The sequence below is a fragment of the Oncorhynchus mykiss genome, chromosome 7, assembly GCF_013265735.2.
Source record: "Oncorhynchus mykiss isolate Arlee chromosome 7, USDA_OmykA_1.1, whole genome shotgun sequence".
Classification (NCBI taxonomy): Eukaryota; Metazoa; Chordata; class Actinopteri; order Salmoniformes; family Salmonidae; genus Oncorhynchus; species Oncorhynchus mykiss.
The window spans coordinates 12936106-12956105 of NC_048571.1; the positions used below are offsets into that span (position 1 = coordinate 12936106).

Sequence of the window (20000 nt, forward strand, 5' to 3'; positions counted from 1 at the left end):
TAGCCCTTTGAAGCGCGGGCCAGAACCTAGAGCCAGCCAGACCTTCCACACGCACGCACGCGCACACACACACACACACACATTGAGCCAGCCAGCCAGACCCTGGATCGTTGCACGGCGCCCAACACCAGATTCCCGACCAGAATAACGGACCATCATGGAATAGTCCCGTTAACAACCACGAGACAGAGGTGTGATGAGTCTTCCAATCAGCACCGTCTCAGAACTACAACCCAGAACTAATGCAACTACAAATCCCATACCACTCTAATGGTAATTATGGTCATGATGGTCAGCATGATCATGATAATGTAATAACAACTTGGATAATAATGATGAGGATAACTATGCTTAGGATGCATTGTCTTCCATTGTCTTAGTGCAATCCTACGCCCACGCTCATCCTTCAACCGACGGAGTCATGTGACGTTGATGTTGATAAGTGCGATGATGAGGATGAAGGTGGTACTCACGGCGTGGTTCTCTGGGCCCGTCTACGGTGATCTTGATAGCTCTCTGGTAGGTGGCCACCTGGGGAGGGTTGGTGAACACCGTGATGGTCAGAGTAAAACTCTTCCCTGGAGGAGGACAGGAAGAGAGGGTGGAGAGGAGGGGAAGAGAGAGTGAAAATATGTTTTTATGTGATTGATCATCTACACAGAAAACCTTGTGTCTCACAACAACCGCTTGCATGGGCCTCTATTTCCCCTGCCTACCCCTCCCTCTTCTCCCATGTTGGTCTGCACCTCCCTGAAGCATGCACTCCCTCTCTCTCTCTCTCTTTCTCTCCATCTACCTCCCTCCCTCTATCCCAATATACCTCAGGTCTGGATAAGACATTAAGATCAGCCTGACACAGAAATAACCCAGAGAGACATCAGAGAGACAGACAGACCCTACGGCTCCACACCTATTTACTGCTCATAAACACACACAGACAAACAGAGTGTGTGTGTACATGTGTGTGTTTATTATACGTTTAAATGAGTGTGTGTGTTTTTGTGTGCGTGTGTGTTTATTATCGTTTGTGTGTGTGTGTGTGTGTGTGTGTGTGGGAGCAGACTTGGCTGGTGTAGCCGCCGTGTGACTAATCCAGTCAGAGGGTCTGGTGATGAGAGGACAAGGCTGACAGTAAACACTGTGACTGTGTTTCTGTATAGATCTATGAATCTGTGTGTGTGTGTTTGTCTGTCTGCATGTGTGTGTATATCTGTGTATCTCCGTGTGAGTGTAAGTATAGAGATTCCTAGGTGAATGGAGGAGACAATCACATCTGTGTGTGTTTTTCTCCCTCAGGCTCTGTACCTCAATGCATGGTGATGAGTGACGGGCATATGCTGAGAGAATGCGCACACACACACACACACACACACACACACACTTGTCACCCACCATGGAGGTATGGGCGCCCAGGGGAGGCGGTCAGAGGCAGTGCCAAGGCTGGAATAGAGTTACCACACACAGACCAGCCTACGCCAGCTAAAGCCCTGGCTACTGTTACTCACACACACTCATACACACACAGTCTTGTACAGCTAACCTTGTGGGGACACACAGTTCAGTCCCATTCAAAATCCCATAACCCTAAATAAACCTAGCTCCAAACCCTAAATGTAATTCTAACCCTTAACCTTGTGGGGACGAACAAAATGTCCCCAGTTGGTCAAATGTTTGATTGTTTATTATTCCGTGCACACACACACACACACACACACACACACACACACACACACACACACACACACACACACACACTGGTACTCAGCTATACTGTGGAAGTACTCAGCATTACTGTCCAGACCACACACAAGCAGGCAGCCAGGACTATTCTCAGAGTCAAGAGAAGCTATGAGATCACATCCCTATCCCACGTTTTCTATTGAAGTGTGTTTTACTGCCCAAAGAGAGGCAAATCTACTACTACAGTAATATTCACCATAATGGGAAAACTGGCCATTATTCATCATGTAGTACTTACTATTTTTCTAAAGTAAGTTATTGTAGGATAATTGAATTGCAAAATATGATGATATTTCACAATCACATTTCCGCTTAAAAGATTGCTCATTGTCTTACATCAGACATAGACACACAAAAAAATCCTCTTCTCTTTTCTCCATATGTATGCAGATATCACACACACACACACACACACACACACACACACACACACACACACACACACACACACACACAGAAGTATTAGTGTCTGTGAGGGAGACGGGAAGAAGACAACACAGCTAGGAAACGTCCCCTGACAACGCTGTGTGTGTGTACACTGTACTGTGCATGTGTTAGGATGTGAACAAGTGTGTGTGCACATCCAAACAACTTTGTTTGCAAGAGAGAGAAAACGAGAGAAAGAGAGCGAAAGACAGAGATAAATATGTCTGAGATTGTTTGTGCCGTTTGGCCGCCCAGTAACTCACTGCTCCTATATCCAGAAAGAGAGGAGAGTGGGAGGAGACAGAAAGACAGAGGAAGGACAGCTGTGGTCTTTGTTGCTGGTGTGCTATCTGCAAGAAAGAATCTGAGAGGATTGGTAAGTGATAAGAGGGGAGAGGTAGAGCGATCGAGAGAGATAGGATGAGAGAACAGCTGTGGTCTTTGTTGCTGGTGTGTCATCAGTCTGTCTGTCTGATCGGACACCATCAGTGCACATCTAAAAGCTGTGTCTGTGCCTGTGTGTGTGTGTGTGTGTGTGTGTGTGTGTGTGTGTGTGTGTCTAAGTGCCAAGGCTTTTACCCAGTTTACATTTCTCTGGGGCTTACTGTACAGAGATGACTGTTTACTCCGGAACTCTCCATCTGTAATCGCCCCTATCAATGGGATGATTTCTTTCTTTCTGTGCGTGTGTGTGCGTGTGTGTGGGGGGGGGGGGTGTTCAGGTCTAGGCTTGTTGAGTACAGCAGTGTGTTTACCACAGTGGGTCCTATCAGCATTAGCCAATCACTTGTCTTATCTTCCTTCTGAATAAGCCTCTGTCATGGTGTGTGTGTGTTTCCCAGAAGAAAAGAGGAGAAGGAGGAGTGTGTGTGTGTGTTTAGAATAGTTTATGTCATAGTCAGAAGTGTGTGTGTGTGTGTGTGTGTGTGTGTGTGTGTGTGTGTGTGTGTGTGTGTGTGTGTGTGTGTTTGTGTGTGTGTGTGTGTGTGTGTGTGTGTGAGAGAGAGAAATCCCTTACATAACTCTAAACCACACCGCTGTAACCACACTAACACTGGGCCACAGCCTACTGAGCTGCAGCCAGACCAACTCTCTGACCACAACCCAACCAAACACTCACCTAGTTTCATCAATGTTCACCACAAGTTCAGACAAGCTCACACATACAGTCATACTCTAATTAACCCTGAGCTGCATTCTAGGTCCTGTGGGTGTGTGTGTGTGTTTTAAGTCAGACTAGATGGCTGTTTGCCTAGCAGGACAATGGGACAATTGAGAGGTGTGTGCGTGTGCGTGTGTGTGTGTGTGTGTACAGTAACAGTAGCTTATGTACAGAGAGGCCTGTGTTTTAAATAGATAAGGCAGGACATTTGCCTGCACTTGATTTGGAGTAACTGCGGTTCACCGCCCGTTAGGGACAGAGAGAGAGAGAGTTATATCAGTGTATCTATATATATGTGTGTGTGTGTGTGTGTGTGTGTGTGTACCTCGTCCGCTGCGGCCTACGAAGCGCAGGTCGTTGAAGCGAGCCACCTGGTTCTTGAGGGCGGCCGTGGCGTTGCGGAGCTCTGCTGAGTAGTTCTCATCGTTCCCAGCCATCACCGTGACCAAGGTACCGTCAGGGATATCACCAAGGGCAACCACCTACGGCAATAGGAGGAGAGACAGAGACAGAGACACAGTCAGATAGATGGAAACTTTATGGCTTGTCTTGCACATTACAAAAAAAAGACAATACATAAACATAATTACACACGTAATTTACATTGAACTCTTTACACAAAACATCAATTATCAGGTAGATACAGGGGTGCAACCTATACTAGGGACGGGGGGGACATGTTTTATCACTGGATTGAGATACAAAACGGGGCAATAGTGTGTTTTAGGACACCTCCGAGCGGTCGGGTAGGCTGTTTGGAGAGTTTCTTCGACTGGATAATTTAAAAAAATAAAAAAATAATAACCATTATGCCCCCCCCACTTCTAAAACCAAGTTGCGCCCCTGGGTAGATATATGTATTTGGTAAAAGAGGAGCATCTTTAGTTATATTGCAACACTCTATTCAGAGTGTATTCAACTATGTTTATACTTTTATAAATAATATCGAAAAATGATTAATTCTAGTACTTCATAATGAATTAATTATTCATTCTGAATCTATTTAGTCTACTAAATGGGAGGGCAGTCTGGGTGGTTTTGTGCTCCAGAAAGCCGCCCAGACTACAGACTGAATAGCTCCACACCCAAAGCAAATAGACCCAGGGAGAGTCATTTTCATATTAACTGTAATCATGGCCACCAATCAGCGTGCAAATGTACAGAGGAGATACCGGGCATGGGTTCTACGGCTCTGCTCTGTTTTTCAACTGAGAAACTACATCTTTAGTCCACACACACACACACACACACACACACACACACACACACACACACACACACACACACAACCCCCCTTCACCCACACACACACACAACCCCCCTTCACCCACACCCGCGGCAGAGATGTAAAATACGGGTGTTTGGCAGTCCCAGTATAGTTTACATTCTCGAGGACTGTTGGGGAGCTACGGAAGTCAGACATGAGAGAGAGGTTTGGTGGAGCGTAAAAACGGCCCTGCAGAACAAACAATAATGAGGAAACGATTATAGAGCTCTTCAAGCAGACGGTCAACAACATCCAGACACAAACACACACTTAATGGCAACAACATCCGCATATGACTTTGTTTATAATGTACATAATGTATACAACTCCCTCAATCTGATTTCACAGTGTTTTTCTATGGCTTTTTTCACAAAGGCTTTTGTCCTAAAGTGCTTAAAAGTACTTTACTTGGATGATATAATTCCCATTATGGATGCCTAGAACGACATCAGCCTAATGAAACAACTGGAAGACATTGACGTGCATCATTCCAATTCTGAGAACTGCATTACAAAGTGAAAAACTGTAAAGGAAGTAGGCTATGGCTATAATAATATTTTTCTCCAATTAAAAGTTTATTCTGTGACCAGGGGCGTCATGCACCCCAATAATCTGAGGGGGCACAAAATATGTGAGGGGTGGGGGGGGGGGTCCGTCTGTAAATTGGAGAATTTAGCATTTTTCAAACACCTGAAACAGATTTTTCCGGCAATCTAGAGCCATAATCATTACGCTTAATTCTATGTCACAAAAAAAATTTGTGGATATGTAACCATACATCTTGAGCGGTCTATATCCTCCTGAAACTAAATATGCTTCTCTGAATCTCTGCTCAAATCTGAGTAAAATATTGAAAGGAATGTGAGTCTAATTCAGTACATTTAGTAATTGCTTGCTTTTCTAAGTCTATCAACCTTGCCAGCTGGCATGCCAACTAAGATAGTTAGACAAGCTAGCTACTCTAACTTGATTGATAGCCTGAAATGGCTTATTGGTAGCTAGTTATGAGGTTGGGAGATTGGGTACTGCTCATGGCCAGTTATCAAGCACCATCTCACACACACGGCAAGTGGCGCCAAGTCTGGAACCAAAAGGCTCATTAACAGCTTCTACCCTCAAGACTGCTGAACAGTTCATCAAATAGCCTCCCGGACGATTTGCATTGACCACCTTATTTTATTCAACAACAAAAAGTTGGCAGAAGCTCGATGTACACTCATTGGACAATAACCACACACTCATACATACTACACTGACACTTCAACACATACACACCCAAAACACACACACATGTATATTGACGCAACCCACAAACACACACACACACACGCACATTCCTTCACACTTCACACACACTGCTGCTACTCTCTGTTTATTATCAATTCATAGTCACTTTACCCCATCACCTACATGTACAAAATACCTGAATTACCTGGACTACCCTGTACCCCTGCACAATGACTCGGTACCGGTACCCTTTGTATATAGCCTCGTTGTTGTTATTTTATTTGTGTTACTATTTTTCCATTAGTTTATTTAGCAAATTTTTCTTAATTACTTTTTTAAAACTCTGCATTGTTGGTTAGGGGCTTGTAAGTAAGCATTTCAAGGTAAGGTTGTAATACCTGTTGTATTCAGTGCATATGACAATATATATATTTTATTTGACACAAACATACATAGACATTTATGAGAAATGTTGCCATCAGACTAAATTTGGGCGGGAAAACGTTCCTCTACAGCCTCCAGAAATGATTCAAAATAAAACAACGAATATAGCACTACACACACACTCCCTCACTCACCTTGAATGCGATGGGCAGCGTCTTGTTGCACCTCCAGTGTGTGGGTAGGACAGAACAGATGAAGTTGGGGCTGTCTGTCCTCACCAGTTCTCCAGGGTGTTCTGACAGCACCTCCACCATGCCTCGGTCTGCAATACGCAGCTTTCCCACCAGGGCGGCGCTACTGCTCTCCTGGGCACCCAGGGGCAGACCCTCACTCATCTTACCTGACAACAGGGTGGTGGAAGGGGGGGAGAAGCGCCGACCAGGTGCTGGGTCTGGAGAAAGATGGAGATGTAGATAAATAAGTGAGTGAGGACACAGACAGACACAACGCAGGCGTACACGCGCACACACGCGCACACACACACACTTGAGTCAACAGTATGTCAAGGCATATAACTTCTTAGTAAGTAAATAAAAACTCATTTAGGCTATTCACATTTTGAACTGTGCACATCATCAGTATTTTCTATTCTGTTTCTCAATGTGCATGTAGTTTCAAGTTGGCCTTCAGAGCACAGAATTATACAAGTTCTCAGAATAGAGCGCAGTGAAATTACAACAGCGGAACCCAACCCTGGAGAGCCGGAGACACGTGAAACCAAACCGTTAAAAAACAGCCAGCGATGCTGTGTCTGACAGGGCCCGGCGCGCGCTGTCGGTCGGTCTGTCTGTCTGCCACTCAGCCAAGCCAACCACAATCGATGCCACATGTTGGCGGTTTGGAACGACCTGGGGTTTAAAAACCGCTGCTGCCTCTCGCTCTTTCAACAGAACTTGGAGTAGTGTAACACAGAACTGGACTGAACTCCAACTCCGTGTTGCTCTCATCTAACCATCCAATACTAACAGCAAACCACGCGCTGTGGATGGAAGGATTTATTTATAAACCGTTGATGAGAGGGGAAGTAATGTGCTTTGCATGTGTTTTAATGTGGTTTCCACTAGTTAGCACAGTCACAAAGTTGAAATTGGCTGTAGGCCTATCGTAAAACTTAATGAAAACTCAAATTATCTTTTTGGTCTTAATTTAGCGTTAGGAATAAGTTATCAGTGTGGTTAAGTTCAGGGTTAAATTTAGCTTCAAAATACATTTTTAAGAAGGAAGAATTATATAAATAGGCGGGGTTTATGACTTTGTGGCTGTGATATCTAGTGACAACTGATTAATGTAGCCTAACCTCAAGTGTGTGCGTGCGCGTGTGTGTGTGTTGACATGTGTGCTTACATTTATACCCGCGCGCATTCATACAGCCAAGAAACACACCGAAACCAGAATTTGAAGAGGAAATAAACGTAATAATTGGCAGGGCGCCAACGGGTTTTTTCTCTCACAGCGATTAGGCTACAGGCTACATTTGGAACCTAGCATGCACAAAGCACTAAACCACAGTTCAGAGGGAAGTTGAAATCTTGGTTGATAATAATACACAGGTTCTGCCACAGTATGGTGTTGATAAGTTAGACAGGACAAGATGGGTATAGATACCAACACATATTCAACCGTGCGTAAAATTTGAAAATAAGTTAATGTACCGTATTTGGCGTCCCAAAGGAAGACCATTTGTACACCGCAGTGGGATCCAGTTAAACGGACTCTGTGGAATATATAGCTCTATGTTTCTTCTGATATTTGCCTCAAAAAGTAAAGCCGTTGTCGTTAGATGAACTCTCCCAAGGCACGTGGATCAACAGTGGAAATCAGACGACAGTCTGAAGGTACCTGCGTGGGCACGGATAAAACTGGGTCTATGCGTTGTAGTGGAGTAAAAGACCTTCGGTTAACAAATTACACACATCCCGCTAAATCTTGGTGTGTGAAGTCCTCATTCCATGATCCGTGTTATGGACACATAAACTGAAGAGGCATCCACCGACCAGATACTAAATAAAACCCGACCGTCATTCAAGGACGTCTCAGGGCGCATTCAAATGAGCAAGCGAGCAGCGAATAAGAAAGTCCAGTTGGGTTCTTTTTTCTGTTATTTTCCTCTTCTGTTGTTCTTCAATAACTTGTGAGTTACTCGCCACAAAAGGTCAACTTTGATGGATGTTCTATGGCTCCCCAATTCGCAATAGGGATATTCTCGTCTCAATGCGTGCCAGCATGGGAGACGGAAAAAACTTTTATACTTCAATTTCGCTTTTATAAATAGTGTCTGGAATGTCAACGAGGAATAGGCTAGGATGTGTCACTGCAAACAGCCTTATATTTCGACAAACCCTTGTTGAATGCTCCGGTTGTGTATAGAGTTGAGTTTCTGCGTATGAATGAACGTCCCGACAGTGGGAGGCAGGGTTTTACTGGCAGTCAGTCGGCAGTGCTGGAATGCGTGCCTCCAGGGTTGGATTTGCATAGAGACAGATCTCAGCCAATGGAATCGAGCAACTACGGAGAGTCCGGGAGGGTTTAACCAATCAGAGCTGCGTCCGTCCAGGGATAAAGAACTGTGGGTTCTAAGGAAGGCACGGGCCAGTCAATGGAATTCCACTTTGGGGCTGCGGTGCACGATGCCCGAATAGAGACGGACACAGCGGTTGCGCTCTAGTATTGTGGTTTTAACATAAAAGTCAACAGCGTGCATTTGGATGTTGGATACCAATACAAAAACAAAAAAATACAATAAAATATATTGAAAGGTGGATTAAAATGATTGTTCACAAAAAAACTGCCCAAATCACAATTAGGCCTATGCGTTTGGACACCAAACACACATATTTAGTTGGAAATACACTTTAGCCTACCTAATGCCTGATATTTCCCGGATGATTTCTCGTGACGGTGTCGAAACATAGTCTGCATACACCATAACAAAATAAGATGAGTAAATATCCATGCAATACGTTAGCCAATAAGACATGGCCTATGTGCCTATAACGGGAAAAGTAAAGAGAGAAGCTCAAATGACTCATCTGTCGATGAGGGGGACATTTATACAAAGACAGCCATTCTGCTGAATTCCAGGGCGCGTGTACTGTTCCAGTGGACATATTGGTCATGCGCTGATTTATTCGGGGAATATGATATCAGCAATAGCCACCACGTCACCGCTCTAACCATATAACCCAGGCTGCATCACATCTGCGAATAGATTATATGGAGGCCACAGTGACGCATTTTGCGGACGATGTTCCATTTCATATAGGCCTATACCCCCTCTATAGCACTGTGGCTAGTGTCCAACGTGATGTGGGTTTAGAGGTTGACGTTATAGTAGGTTCCACAATCCATGCACAACACAGACATACTGAATAAAAACATTGATCAATGGATGTATTTCATGATAGTGTGACAGAGCGTAAATGCGCGTGCTTAAAATTCAGCTTCCACGGTTTCCGAATGTAGGCTCTCATCCTCAACAACAAGACTTCAAATAAACAGTTATCTACAAGTAAGCATGAAAGTTACCTTTTGTTTTCCACCGCTGTGCAACAACGTTGCCACATAAAGATGGCGGCGTAAAGTAGCGTAGTTAAGTAAAAATACTTTAAAGTACTACTTATGTAGCCTAGTTTTGGGGGTATGTTTACTTTACTGTTTATATTTTTGACAACTTTTACTTTTACTCCACTACATTCCTAAAGAAAATATGTACTTTTTACTCCCATATGTATTCCCTGACCCCCAAAAGTACAGCAGGAATTTACGTATTTCTTTAACTTTTACTCAAATAGGCCTATGACAATTGAGTACTTAAGTACATTGAAACCCAAATACTTTTAGACTTTTCCTGGGTGACGTTCACTTTTACTTGAGTCATTTTCTTTAAGGTATCTTGACTTTTACTGAAGTATGACCATAGAACACTTTTTAAAGCACCTCCCAGGCCTTGTGGTGTCAGTGCGCAGTGTGGGCGTCGTGCTGCACCAAATATCAACAATAGGTGGCGGCATACGATCTAAATCACCTCCTGGCAAATGGAAAGCTGTAACACACTCGCAGGCCTCACTGTAGAGAATTATTTTACATTGCGTGACGATGTAAATAAAAACAGACGATCTTATATATGTGAATATTTTTGCATGGTGTAAATATGTTCCACTATGGAAATGATTTAACCCCACATTGTAGGCTACTGTCAAATTTAGATCAAAGCAGAAACAAAATTATTCTGAAATCCAAAATGATGATTTTGCTCTCTCATTATCTCCTATGTTTAGCTCATTTCGATTGACCAGTTGAATATTCATCGCCACAGGCTATGTGTCTTTGCCATGATGACTATGAAGAGTAGTCCACCTGTACACGCAGAGCTCAGCAGAAAGTATTCGTCTGATGAGTTTTTCAGTTTGATTTGACAAAGAGAGGTCAGTCTGACAGCCTTGTCGGGGAGTTTTAGAGAACTGTCAGTTTCTCTCCTCTCTCCCTGTGTTTTAAGAACGTATAGCCACAGGGGTGATGATAAAAAATGTAACGGCTTACGCATCCGCCTGGCCGGACCGACTACAGTGTCCGTGATAGAAAGTGACTGGCATTTTTGCTCTATATACAGGCAACACGGTGCAAAGAATCCGAACTTGATTTTCCTGTCCTAACATCTTTTTGATGTTGGATTGATTAATTTAGGCCGTAACGAAACAATGGATAATGGTGCGTATTTTTTGCAATGGACACATTATCAAGGCACATTTTTTATTAATTTATTAGAATAACGGATAAAAAATATTTATGTGGATTCCCTCTGATTAATCAATGTTCCATTACTTAGGAAGTGTTGACATAGGCCTACAGAAGAACTTTAATTCAGTTAGGCTTATTTCCCATGCTCTTGGGCGCATGGGGCTGCGAGCAGAATGTTGAGTGATTATTCATGTTTAAATGTACCAACTTCACTGACACATCCAAACAGCTTACTGGAAATGTGATTCAATGGTGCCGGATAAAAGAAGCAGAAGCTAAATCGCCTAAAAAAAGGCCAGCCACTTGTGACATGGCTGAATAATTATTACAATAAAACCACATAATGCTCTAAAGTCAATCATGTCCCCTTGAATAAAGCATTATAATTCAGTCAATCAAATAAGTCCGTTATAACCACATCCAATGACTCACGTAGCCTAGTTATATCTCTGTGCAGGTGTGTGTCGTGACGGCAAGGCCCGGGCCAGCCGCTGTTTCAGCATTTGACTGGAAACGCATTTTGTGACAATTGTTTGTGTTGAAATATACTCATCTTTACATTTAAAAAAAAGTTTAACTAGGCAAGTCAGTTAAGAACAAATTATTGTTTACAATTCTTATTTACTGCTTTGTTCAGGGGCAGAACGACAGATTTTTACCTTGTCAGCTCGGGGATTCGATCCGGCAACCCTTCGGTTACTGACCTAACGCTCTAACCACTAGGTTACCTGCCGCCCCCGATAATGTCATATTTTACAATGCAGCACACCACAGCACTTCACGCAGAACCGACCAGCACATGCCAGATTGTCCCTTAATTTTAAACAACAACCAAACAATAGGGCACAAATTAGGACTACATTTATGTTTGAAATTTAGGACACAAAATATTTCAAACTGATGAAGTGGTTCGCAACACATCAGTTTAACAGAGTATAAGAGATACATTTGATTGCAAATGGATCATACGAAATCTATAATTGGATATTTAATTTATTATAGCCTATTCTAACATCGTCGTATATACATTTAGGATTTCATTAATAAAACACAAAGCTCAGTTAAAATGTCCCCTTGGAGATGTGCTAATAATTAGATCATTGTTATAAACAATAAAACAAAGCATATAGCCTATTTACTCCTATATGACACCTCAAATTAAATAGATTCGATTCTAATTAAAACAAATACAATTTTGTTTTTTCACACGCTAAAGAAATGTGACGCAGTCTGATTTTTGAAAGCCGTAGCCGTAAAAATGTTGGTTGCCTATAATATTGAAATAAAAAACCTATAGCCTACAATCACGGACTAAAATATTAAATCATTAAAAGAAATCGAGATTTCAATATAATGTAAGGAAATATTTCCTCACAAATGAACCGACTTTACTGTTGCCTAGAGGAAGAACTGCTACTTTGAGGGGACAGGCAGGGAGAGTTCAACAAGAGAGAGAGCGAGAGGCTTGGATTTCCTCTCGTCCCGTTCACCTCTGAGCAGCGGTAATCGGATAGGCGCAAACTGCATGATCAATAATGTATGTAGTCGGCTATCAAATCTATCGATATGCGTCGCGAGGCTACACGCTGCAGCATGTTTGCGCGATTAACTGGAGGCCAGTTCCATTGCATTGGGAAAGAATCAATTCTGGAGAGATGATTGGTTTAAATGACAAGTCATTAGCATAAAACAACGGATTTAGCCTACCCATGAACCTACAGGCCTACAGAGTAATATAGCCTAAACATTTTTCGATGTAAAATAAGACATTCATTCATTCATTGTTTTTTGAGCATCAGTTAACATCAAGTAAGGTGAACCACCCAAACCAAAATACAGCCGCAGCACACAGAAATAAAAACTGTTGTATGTTGTATCAATCAAATGTTTCACTCTTGGTTTCTTAACCCCATTCAGGACAACATTGGAAAACAGACTGGAGAAAGAATGAGAGAAAAGTAAACAAAAGAAGATTTAAAAGGCTGAGAGGAAGCGGGTGATGATGATGATGGTGGTGGGGATGATGATGAAGATCATGAAGAAATAGCAGTAGGTAAAGATGAGATGAGGAAGATTCAGGGCAAATGTCTTTCAATTTGACAAACAAAGACAAAGACGACAGTGGTTGAGAGGCAGACAGTGATGATGTTGATGATAACGATGAAGAGGAAGAGGTAGACGAAGATGACAGTGGTTGAGAGGCCGACAGTGATGATGTTGATGATAACGACGAAGAGGAAGGGGTTGACAAAGATGACAGTGGATGAGAGGCAGACAGTGATGATGTTGATGATAACGATGAAGAGGAAGGGGTAGACGAAGACGCAGGTGTAGTAATAAAAGCAGGATAGATTACCAAAGAGCCCATTGCCAGTTCGGCCTTTCCTCATCAGGTACATGGCCCAGGACAGGGGACCGGAGTTGGAGAAGGGCCCAGGATTCATGCTTCGTCTCTGGGTACTTGCGGAGCGAACGGTGGGGTGGGTTTTTAAGACCCAGCACAGGAATATGGAAAGCTAGATCCCCCTCACTCTCACCCTCATCCTTTTATACCCACCCACCACCCTACCCACCTCCCCCCTCGCCCAAGATATTAGTGAAAAACTGAAAACGAGAGAAAGAAGGAGAGAAAGGAGGGGAAACGGATGGCATCCACTCATGCTTAATATATTCCCTCACTAAGCGTAGCCCCGGGGGACTCGGCATCACTCTGCCCTCAGGCAACTCAGACCTGCTAATTTCATTTAGTGACTCAAATGATTTTTCTCTCTCTCCTTTCCTGTCTCCATCGCTCCCCCCTCCATGTCTTTCTCTCACCTCTCCCCCTCGCTTCTTTTTCTAAAGTTCTGACAAACGGTGAAAATAAAGGCAAAGAGCAGGGGATTGAGTTGGTCTTAGCCATAAAGACTGGTTTGTGTTTTAAGTCATTGTCATCAAGTTTGTGGATCACATGAAGAAGGACCATTTTCTCAGTGGTTCACGCCTGAGTTTGGGAACCACACGGTCCTTACACTGGAAGATCTGCACACCAGATTAGAACAACGGAGACAGTGTGATTTGCCTGTGACAGCTCCTGAGGTGACATGACCACTATGGCTGGTCTCTGGCTTCCTGGAAACCACCTAGCGTGACACGGATCAGTCCTCTGGTCTGGCTGAGGTTGGTGCATGGCCACTGAGGTTTCTGGGTCGTCCTCCACACACACCCCGAATCCACCACTCATAGTCACTATCCCACAGACCTGGGCCCAACGGAACTCTGGGTACACCAGTGGCAGTACCACAGGACACCAAATGTGTGTGTGTTGCAGGGATCTGGTACCCCACAGCAGGTCATGATGGTCTAGTGAAGGCACTACTAGGGACAAGCTTGACAGGATGTGTCGCCTCTGTCCACACACTGTATTAGTTGGTTGGAACCTCCTCTTCCACTCTGCCAATCTCTGCAGGTCAGAGTTTCTCTTTGGGGACGTGGATTGAACTGTCCCTCTAATCGTCTTTTTCTTTATACTTGTTTATCTCTCTCTTTCTCCCTCTCTTAGGGGACTGCTGTGTTTGTGTGCTTTCTGTCTCTCTCTCATTCTGACAGTCTCTCGCTCTCTCTCTCTCTCTCTCTCTTAGGGGACTGCTGTGTTCGTGTCCTTTCTGTCTCTCTCTCATTCTCTCAGTCTCTCTCTCTGTGCCAGGGGCAGTCTGTCCCCTGCTGTCTCTAGAGTCGGGGCCACCCTGAGGCCAGCACCAGGGCCACACTGAGGATCAATACCCACACACTCGCCCCTCCTCACCACCTCCACCCCTCACCTTCACCACCTCCCTGAACAAGGGATCGATGGAGAGATACAGCCTGGGGAGGAGTCTCATAGAGCTTCAAAGAGCTCATCACTCAGTCACTCAGTCATTCATCACTCACTCACTGAAAGCAGATTAGCAGATTGTTGTAAGTTTAATGTAGAAGATTTACAGCAGTTGGAATTGAATGTTTCTGTAATCAAACATTGTGAACGCAGTGATAGTGACTCTCAAGTTAAAATAGAGGGGAAAAAATGTGAGGCTTGCACGTACGCACGTACGCACTCTCACACCTCCTCTATAATTCATGGGGCTGTATTGTTTGGATGCAGTTAACTGCTACTTAAAAGTAATTAATTGATTTTCTGACATATCAGTTAGCAGCACTGCCAAGTGACAGAACAGAGTGGTCCAGCACCTGGTTAACAGACACACACCTTCACATAGCCGCACGCACGCACGCACACAAGCACACACACACACACACACACACACACACACACACACACACACACACACACACACACACACACACACACACACACACACACACACACACACACACACACACACACACACACACACAAACACACACACTCCTGATTGGGACAAACAGCCCACACACACTCAGTCCAGCTGTATTTACATTGCAACTAAGGAGAAACTCTTAACCAGTGACACACACACATGCAACACAAACACACAGCATTTCAAAGGAGCAGTTTTTCCCATGGTCCCTTTCCTGTACTCCCCTGCCCCATCTCTGAATCCCCCAGGGCCCAATAGACCCAGTAATGCTAACATGGCTAACACCAGAACTAGTATCATGACAAGATAATCAGGCTAATCTGTCAATCACAACTAAATCAGAATACTACAATGAATTCATCCCTCAATCCAAGTGCTGTTTGATTTGGCCATTTCTGACTGAAGATATGACTCAGTGCATTGAGTTTGTCTGTGTCTGAAACCTGCCAGTCTTAAGAAGGGAAGGCTTGTGTGTGTGTGTGTGTGTTGAATAATTCAGCGTGCTCTCAGATGAGAGAAAACTAGCAGCTCTATGAGGCACTCCTCCTGTGGAACTACTGATTGATTTTCTGACACAAGCTATGAGGAGAGAATATGAGAGAGAGAGGGAGCGAGAGGGAGAGAGAGAGGAGAGGAGAGGAGAGAGGGTCACATAGCGCTCAACGGTTTGAAGTGATGTACCTGTCTAAACGTTACTGTGACACCCATTTGTACCCTTGTAATGTTGACACCTATTCCAGTCATAGTATACATCCTATGCACAGTTCAGCTGTCCACACTTCACTTTTCACCTACAGCTTATATCTCAGCACCTCTGTCTTGCTGTATAGAGCACTGAGCAGGGAGAGAGGGATGGAATGAGGGAAGGATGGAAGGAGGGAGGGAGGGAGACAGGAGAGGGGAGAGAGGGATGGAAGGAGAGAGGGAGGGGGACGGGAGAGGGGAGAGAGAGAGAGCTACGGGGATCTGCCTCAGGCAGCGTTTAGTGCAGTTTGAATGGATGAGCAGGTGCAGTGATGCAGGAAAACACACACACACACACACACACACACACACACACACACACACACACACACACACACACACACACACTGACTAGTTTAATCACCTGTGAAAAAGGACACTATTCCATGTGATCAACAGAAGAGACTGGGACCATGTGTTGTGTGTTTATTTCCATGTCTTTATTTCAGCACATTTTAAATAAGTATACGGTCTGCTTCCTCTTTTGTGATTTCGGCCCGGGTTACTGTTATTTAAAAAAAAAAGTGCTTCCTGAATAAATTGTGATATATTGATCTGTAAACTATGGAAGGTGTTCATCTACCATCCAATGGTATGGACGCATAGAAGGATCAATAGAAAGAGGAGAGGATGGATGGATGGATAAAAGGATGGATGGATGGATAAAAGGATGGATGGATGGGCAGTAAAGGTGCATGGTGTCCTGATGGAGGGATGAGCCTTGGCCTCGGGGCAGGAAGAGAGGGATGAGAGAGGGATTGAAGGAGGAGATCCCAGAGGAAACGAGAACCAGGAGCATGAGTCCAGAAGTGAGGAGAAGCAGCCACTGTACAGTCCTGGAAGTGGTTTACGTTAGGTTGCTCCTCTGACTCAACAGAAAAACTCAAACTGACTCAAACAACATGTCCCTCATTAGCCAACTGACAGTTGGTCAGTGATCAGCGTGAGTGTCTGAGGTAAGCCTGCAGCCTAATCTGGGTCCTGGTGGTTGGGACTGGGTATGCTGTGGTTGGGACTGGGTCCTGGTGGTTGGGACTGGGTCTGCTGTGGTTGGGACTGGGTCCTGGTGGTTGGGACTGGGTCTGCTGTGGTTGGGACTGGGTCCTGGTGGTTGGGACTGGGTCCTGGTGGCTGGGACTGCATCTGCTGTGGTTGGGACTGGGTCCTGGTGGTTGGGACTTGGTCTGCTGTGGTTGGGACTGGGTCTGCTGGAGTTGTGACTGGGTCCTGGTGATTGGGACTGGGTATGCTGTGGTTGGGACTGGGTCCTGGTGGTTGGGACTGGGTCTGCTGTGGTTGGGACTGGGTCCTGGTGGTTGGGACTGGGTCTGCTGTGGTTGGGACTGGGTCCTGGTGGTTGGGACCGGGTCTGCTGTGGTTGGGACTGGGTCCTGGTGGTTGGGACTGCGTCTGCTGTGGTTGGGACTGGGTCCTGGTGGTTGGGACTGCGTCTGCTGTGGTTGGGACTGGGTCCTGGTGGTTGGGACTGGGTCCTGGTGGCTGGGACTGCATCTGCTGTGGTTGGGACTGGGTCCTGGTGGTTGGGACTGGGTCTGCTGTGGTTGGGACTGGGTCCTGGTGGTTGGGACTGGGTCCTGGTGGTTGGGACTGCGTCTGCTGTGGTTGGGACTGGGTCTGCTGTGGTTGGGACTGGGTCCTGGTGGTTGGGACTGGGTCCTGGTGGTTGGGACTGGGTATGCTGTGGTTGGGACTGGGTCCTGGTGGTTGGGACTGGGTCTGCTGTGGTTGGGACTGGGTCCTGGTGGTTGGGACCGGGTCTGCTGTGGTTGGGACTGGGTCCTGGTGGTTGGGACTGCGTTAGCTGTGGTTGGGACTGGGTCCTGGTGGTTGGGACTGCGTCTGCTGTGGTTGGGACTGGGTCCTGGTGGTTGGGACTGGGTCCTGGTGGCTGGGACTGCATCTGCTGTGGTTGGGACTGGGTCCTGGTGGTTGGGACTGGGTCTGCTGTGGTTGGGACTGGGTCCTGGTGGTTGGGACTGGGTCCTGGTGGTTGGGACTGCGTCTGCTGTGGTTGGGACTGGGTCTGCTGTGGTTGGGACTGGGTCCTGGTGGTTGGGACTGGGTCCTGGTGGTTGGGACTGGGACTGCTGTGGTTGGGACTGGGTCCTGGTGGTTGTGACTGCGTCTGCTGTGGTTGGGACTGGGTCCTGGTGGTTGGGACTGGGTCCTGGTGGTTGGGACTGGGTCCTGGTAGTTGGGACTGGGTCCTGGTGGTTGGGACTGGGACTGCTGTGGTTGGGACTGGGTCCTGGTGGTTGGGACTGCGTCTGCTGTGGTTGGAACTGGGTCCTGGTGGTTGGGACTGCGTCTGCTGTGGTTGGGACTGGGTCCTGGTGGTTGGGACTGGGTCCTGGTAGTTGGGACTGGGTCCTGGTGGTTGGGACTGGGTCCTGGTGGTTGGGACTACGTCTGCTGTGGTTGGGACTGGGTCCTGGTGGTTGGGACTGGGTCTGCTGTGGTTGGGACTGGGAACTGGTGGTTGGAACTGGGACTGCTGTGGTTGGGACTGGGTCCTGGTGGTTGGGACTGCGTCTGCTGTGGTTGGGACTGGGTCCTGGTGGTTGGGACTGGGTCCTGGTGGTTGGGACTCCGTCTGCTGTGGTTGGGACTGGGTCCTAGTGGTTGGAACTAACAGATGGTCTCTTTAGAAATGAGTCACAGCCTTATCAACAGACAGAGACAGAGAGATGGGGATGGGCGGCTGTCCCTCGATAGTCCAAAATGGACTCCCATCCTTAATCTGCACCAATCTGAAAACATTGGCAATGTGAAAGCAACACGTTAACCCTTGTACAGGTATTTAAGGTCGGAGCAGACAAAGGGAAAGGAGACAAAGAGAAGAAGCTACTTTAAACTATTGAGATGGATCCAGAGTCAGAGGGACTCATATCTATACTATTGAGATGGATGCAGAGTCAGAGGGACTCATATCTATACTATTGAGATGGATGCAGAGTCAGAGGGACTCATATCTATACTATTGAGATTGATGCAGAGTCAGAGGGACTCATGTCTATACTATTGAGATGGACGCAGAGTCAGAGGGACTCATATCTATACTATTGAGATGGATCCAGAGTCAGAGGGACTCATGTCTATACTATTGAGATGGACGCAGAGTCAGAGGGACTCATATCTATACTATTGAGATGGATGCAGAGTCAGAGGGACTCATGTCTATACTATTGAGATGGACGCAGAGTCAGAGGGACTCATATCTATACTATTGAGATGGATGCAGAGTCAGAGGGACTCATATCTATACTATTGAGATTGATGCAGAGTCAGAGGGACTCATGTCTATACTATTGAGATGGATGCAGAGTCAGAGGGACTCATGTCTATACTATTGAGATGGACGCTGAGTCAGAGGAACTCATATCTATGGCAGTATGGCAGGCCCATTCTCACAACCCTCACCGATAGGGTTGCCAAGTGGTAGGGTTGCCAAGTGGTAGGGTTGTGAAGTGGTAGGGTTGTGAAGTGGTAGTGTTGCCCCTAATCTCTCGTGGACAGACCTATGTCTGTAAAATCTGGTACCGAAGAATCTGTCAACAGTAGCTCAGGTGTCTGGGTTTTTTCGTCACTGTTTATTTGGACAAATCACGATTTCACAGGTGTTGGCATCTTTGGAATTTCGGAAGGGGAGGAGACATTCAGCCCGTAACTTGCAAAGAGAGATGGTGGAGCTCCTCGTTCTAGCATCTCTTCATCGCTTCTCTTAACAAGTATGGACCTAGAACTTAATCGAGCAGCTGACCAATTTCGCAATACTTTAGTTCTGGGTTAAACGTGATTAGGTTGCCCCACGTAGGCAGGTAGCCTAGTGTTTAGAGTGTTGGGCCAGTAACCAGAAGGTTGCTGGATCTAATCCCCGAGTTGACATGGTAAACATCTGTCATTCTGCCCCTGAACA

The 20000-nt window shown here is 45.7% G+C and overlaps 1 protein-coding gene across 5 annotated transcripts in view; it reads right to left on the reverse strand.

Annotated features, from left to right (window-relative positions):
* LOC110527326 (runt-related transcription factor 1) overlaps positions 1-20000 on the reverse strand; it is a 47341-nt gene that overhangs the window by 10578 nt on the left and 16763 nt on the right. For 2 of the 5 annotated variants that reach the window (XM_036982622.1, XM_036982619.1), the window contains exons 1-4: positions 13360-13521; positions 6401-6657; positions 3654-3810; positions 474-578 (exon numbers count right to left, since the gene is read on the reverse strand). In XM_036982622.1, coding sequence (XP_036838517.1) covers positions 474-578; positions 3654-3810; positions 6401-6657; positions 13360-13447 — 607 coding nt within the window. In that variant the 5' untranslated portion in view covers positions 13448-13521. Of the gene's footprint in view, positions 1-473; positions 579-3653; positions 3811-6400; positions 6658-7918; positions 8708-13359; positions 13522-20000 lie in introns of those variants that run through there. The other 3 variants (XM_021608524.2, XM_036982621.1, XM_036982620.1) reach the window with 3 other exon arrangements.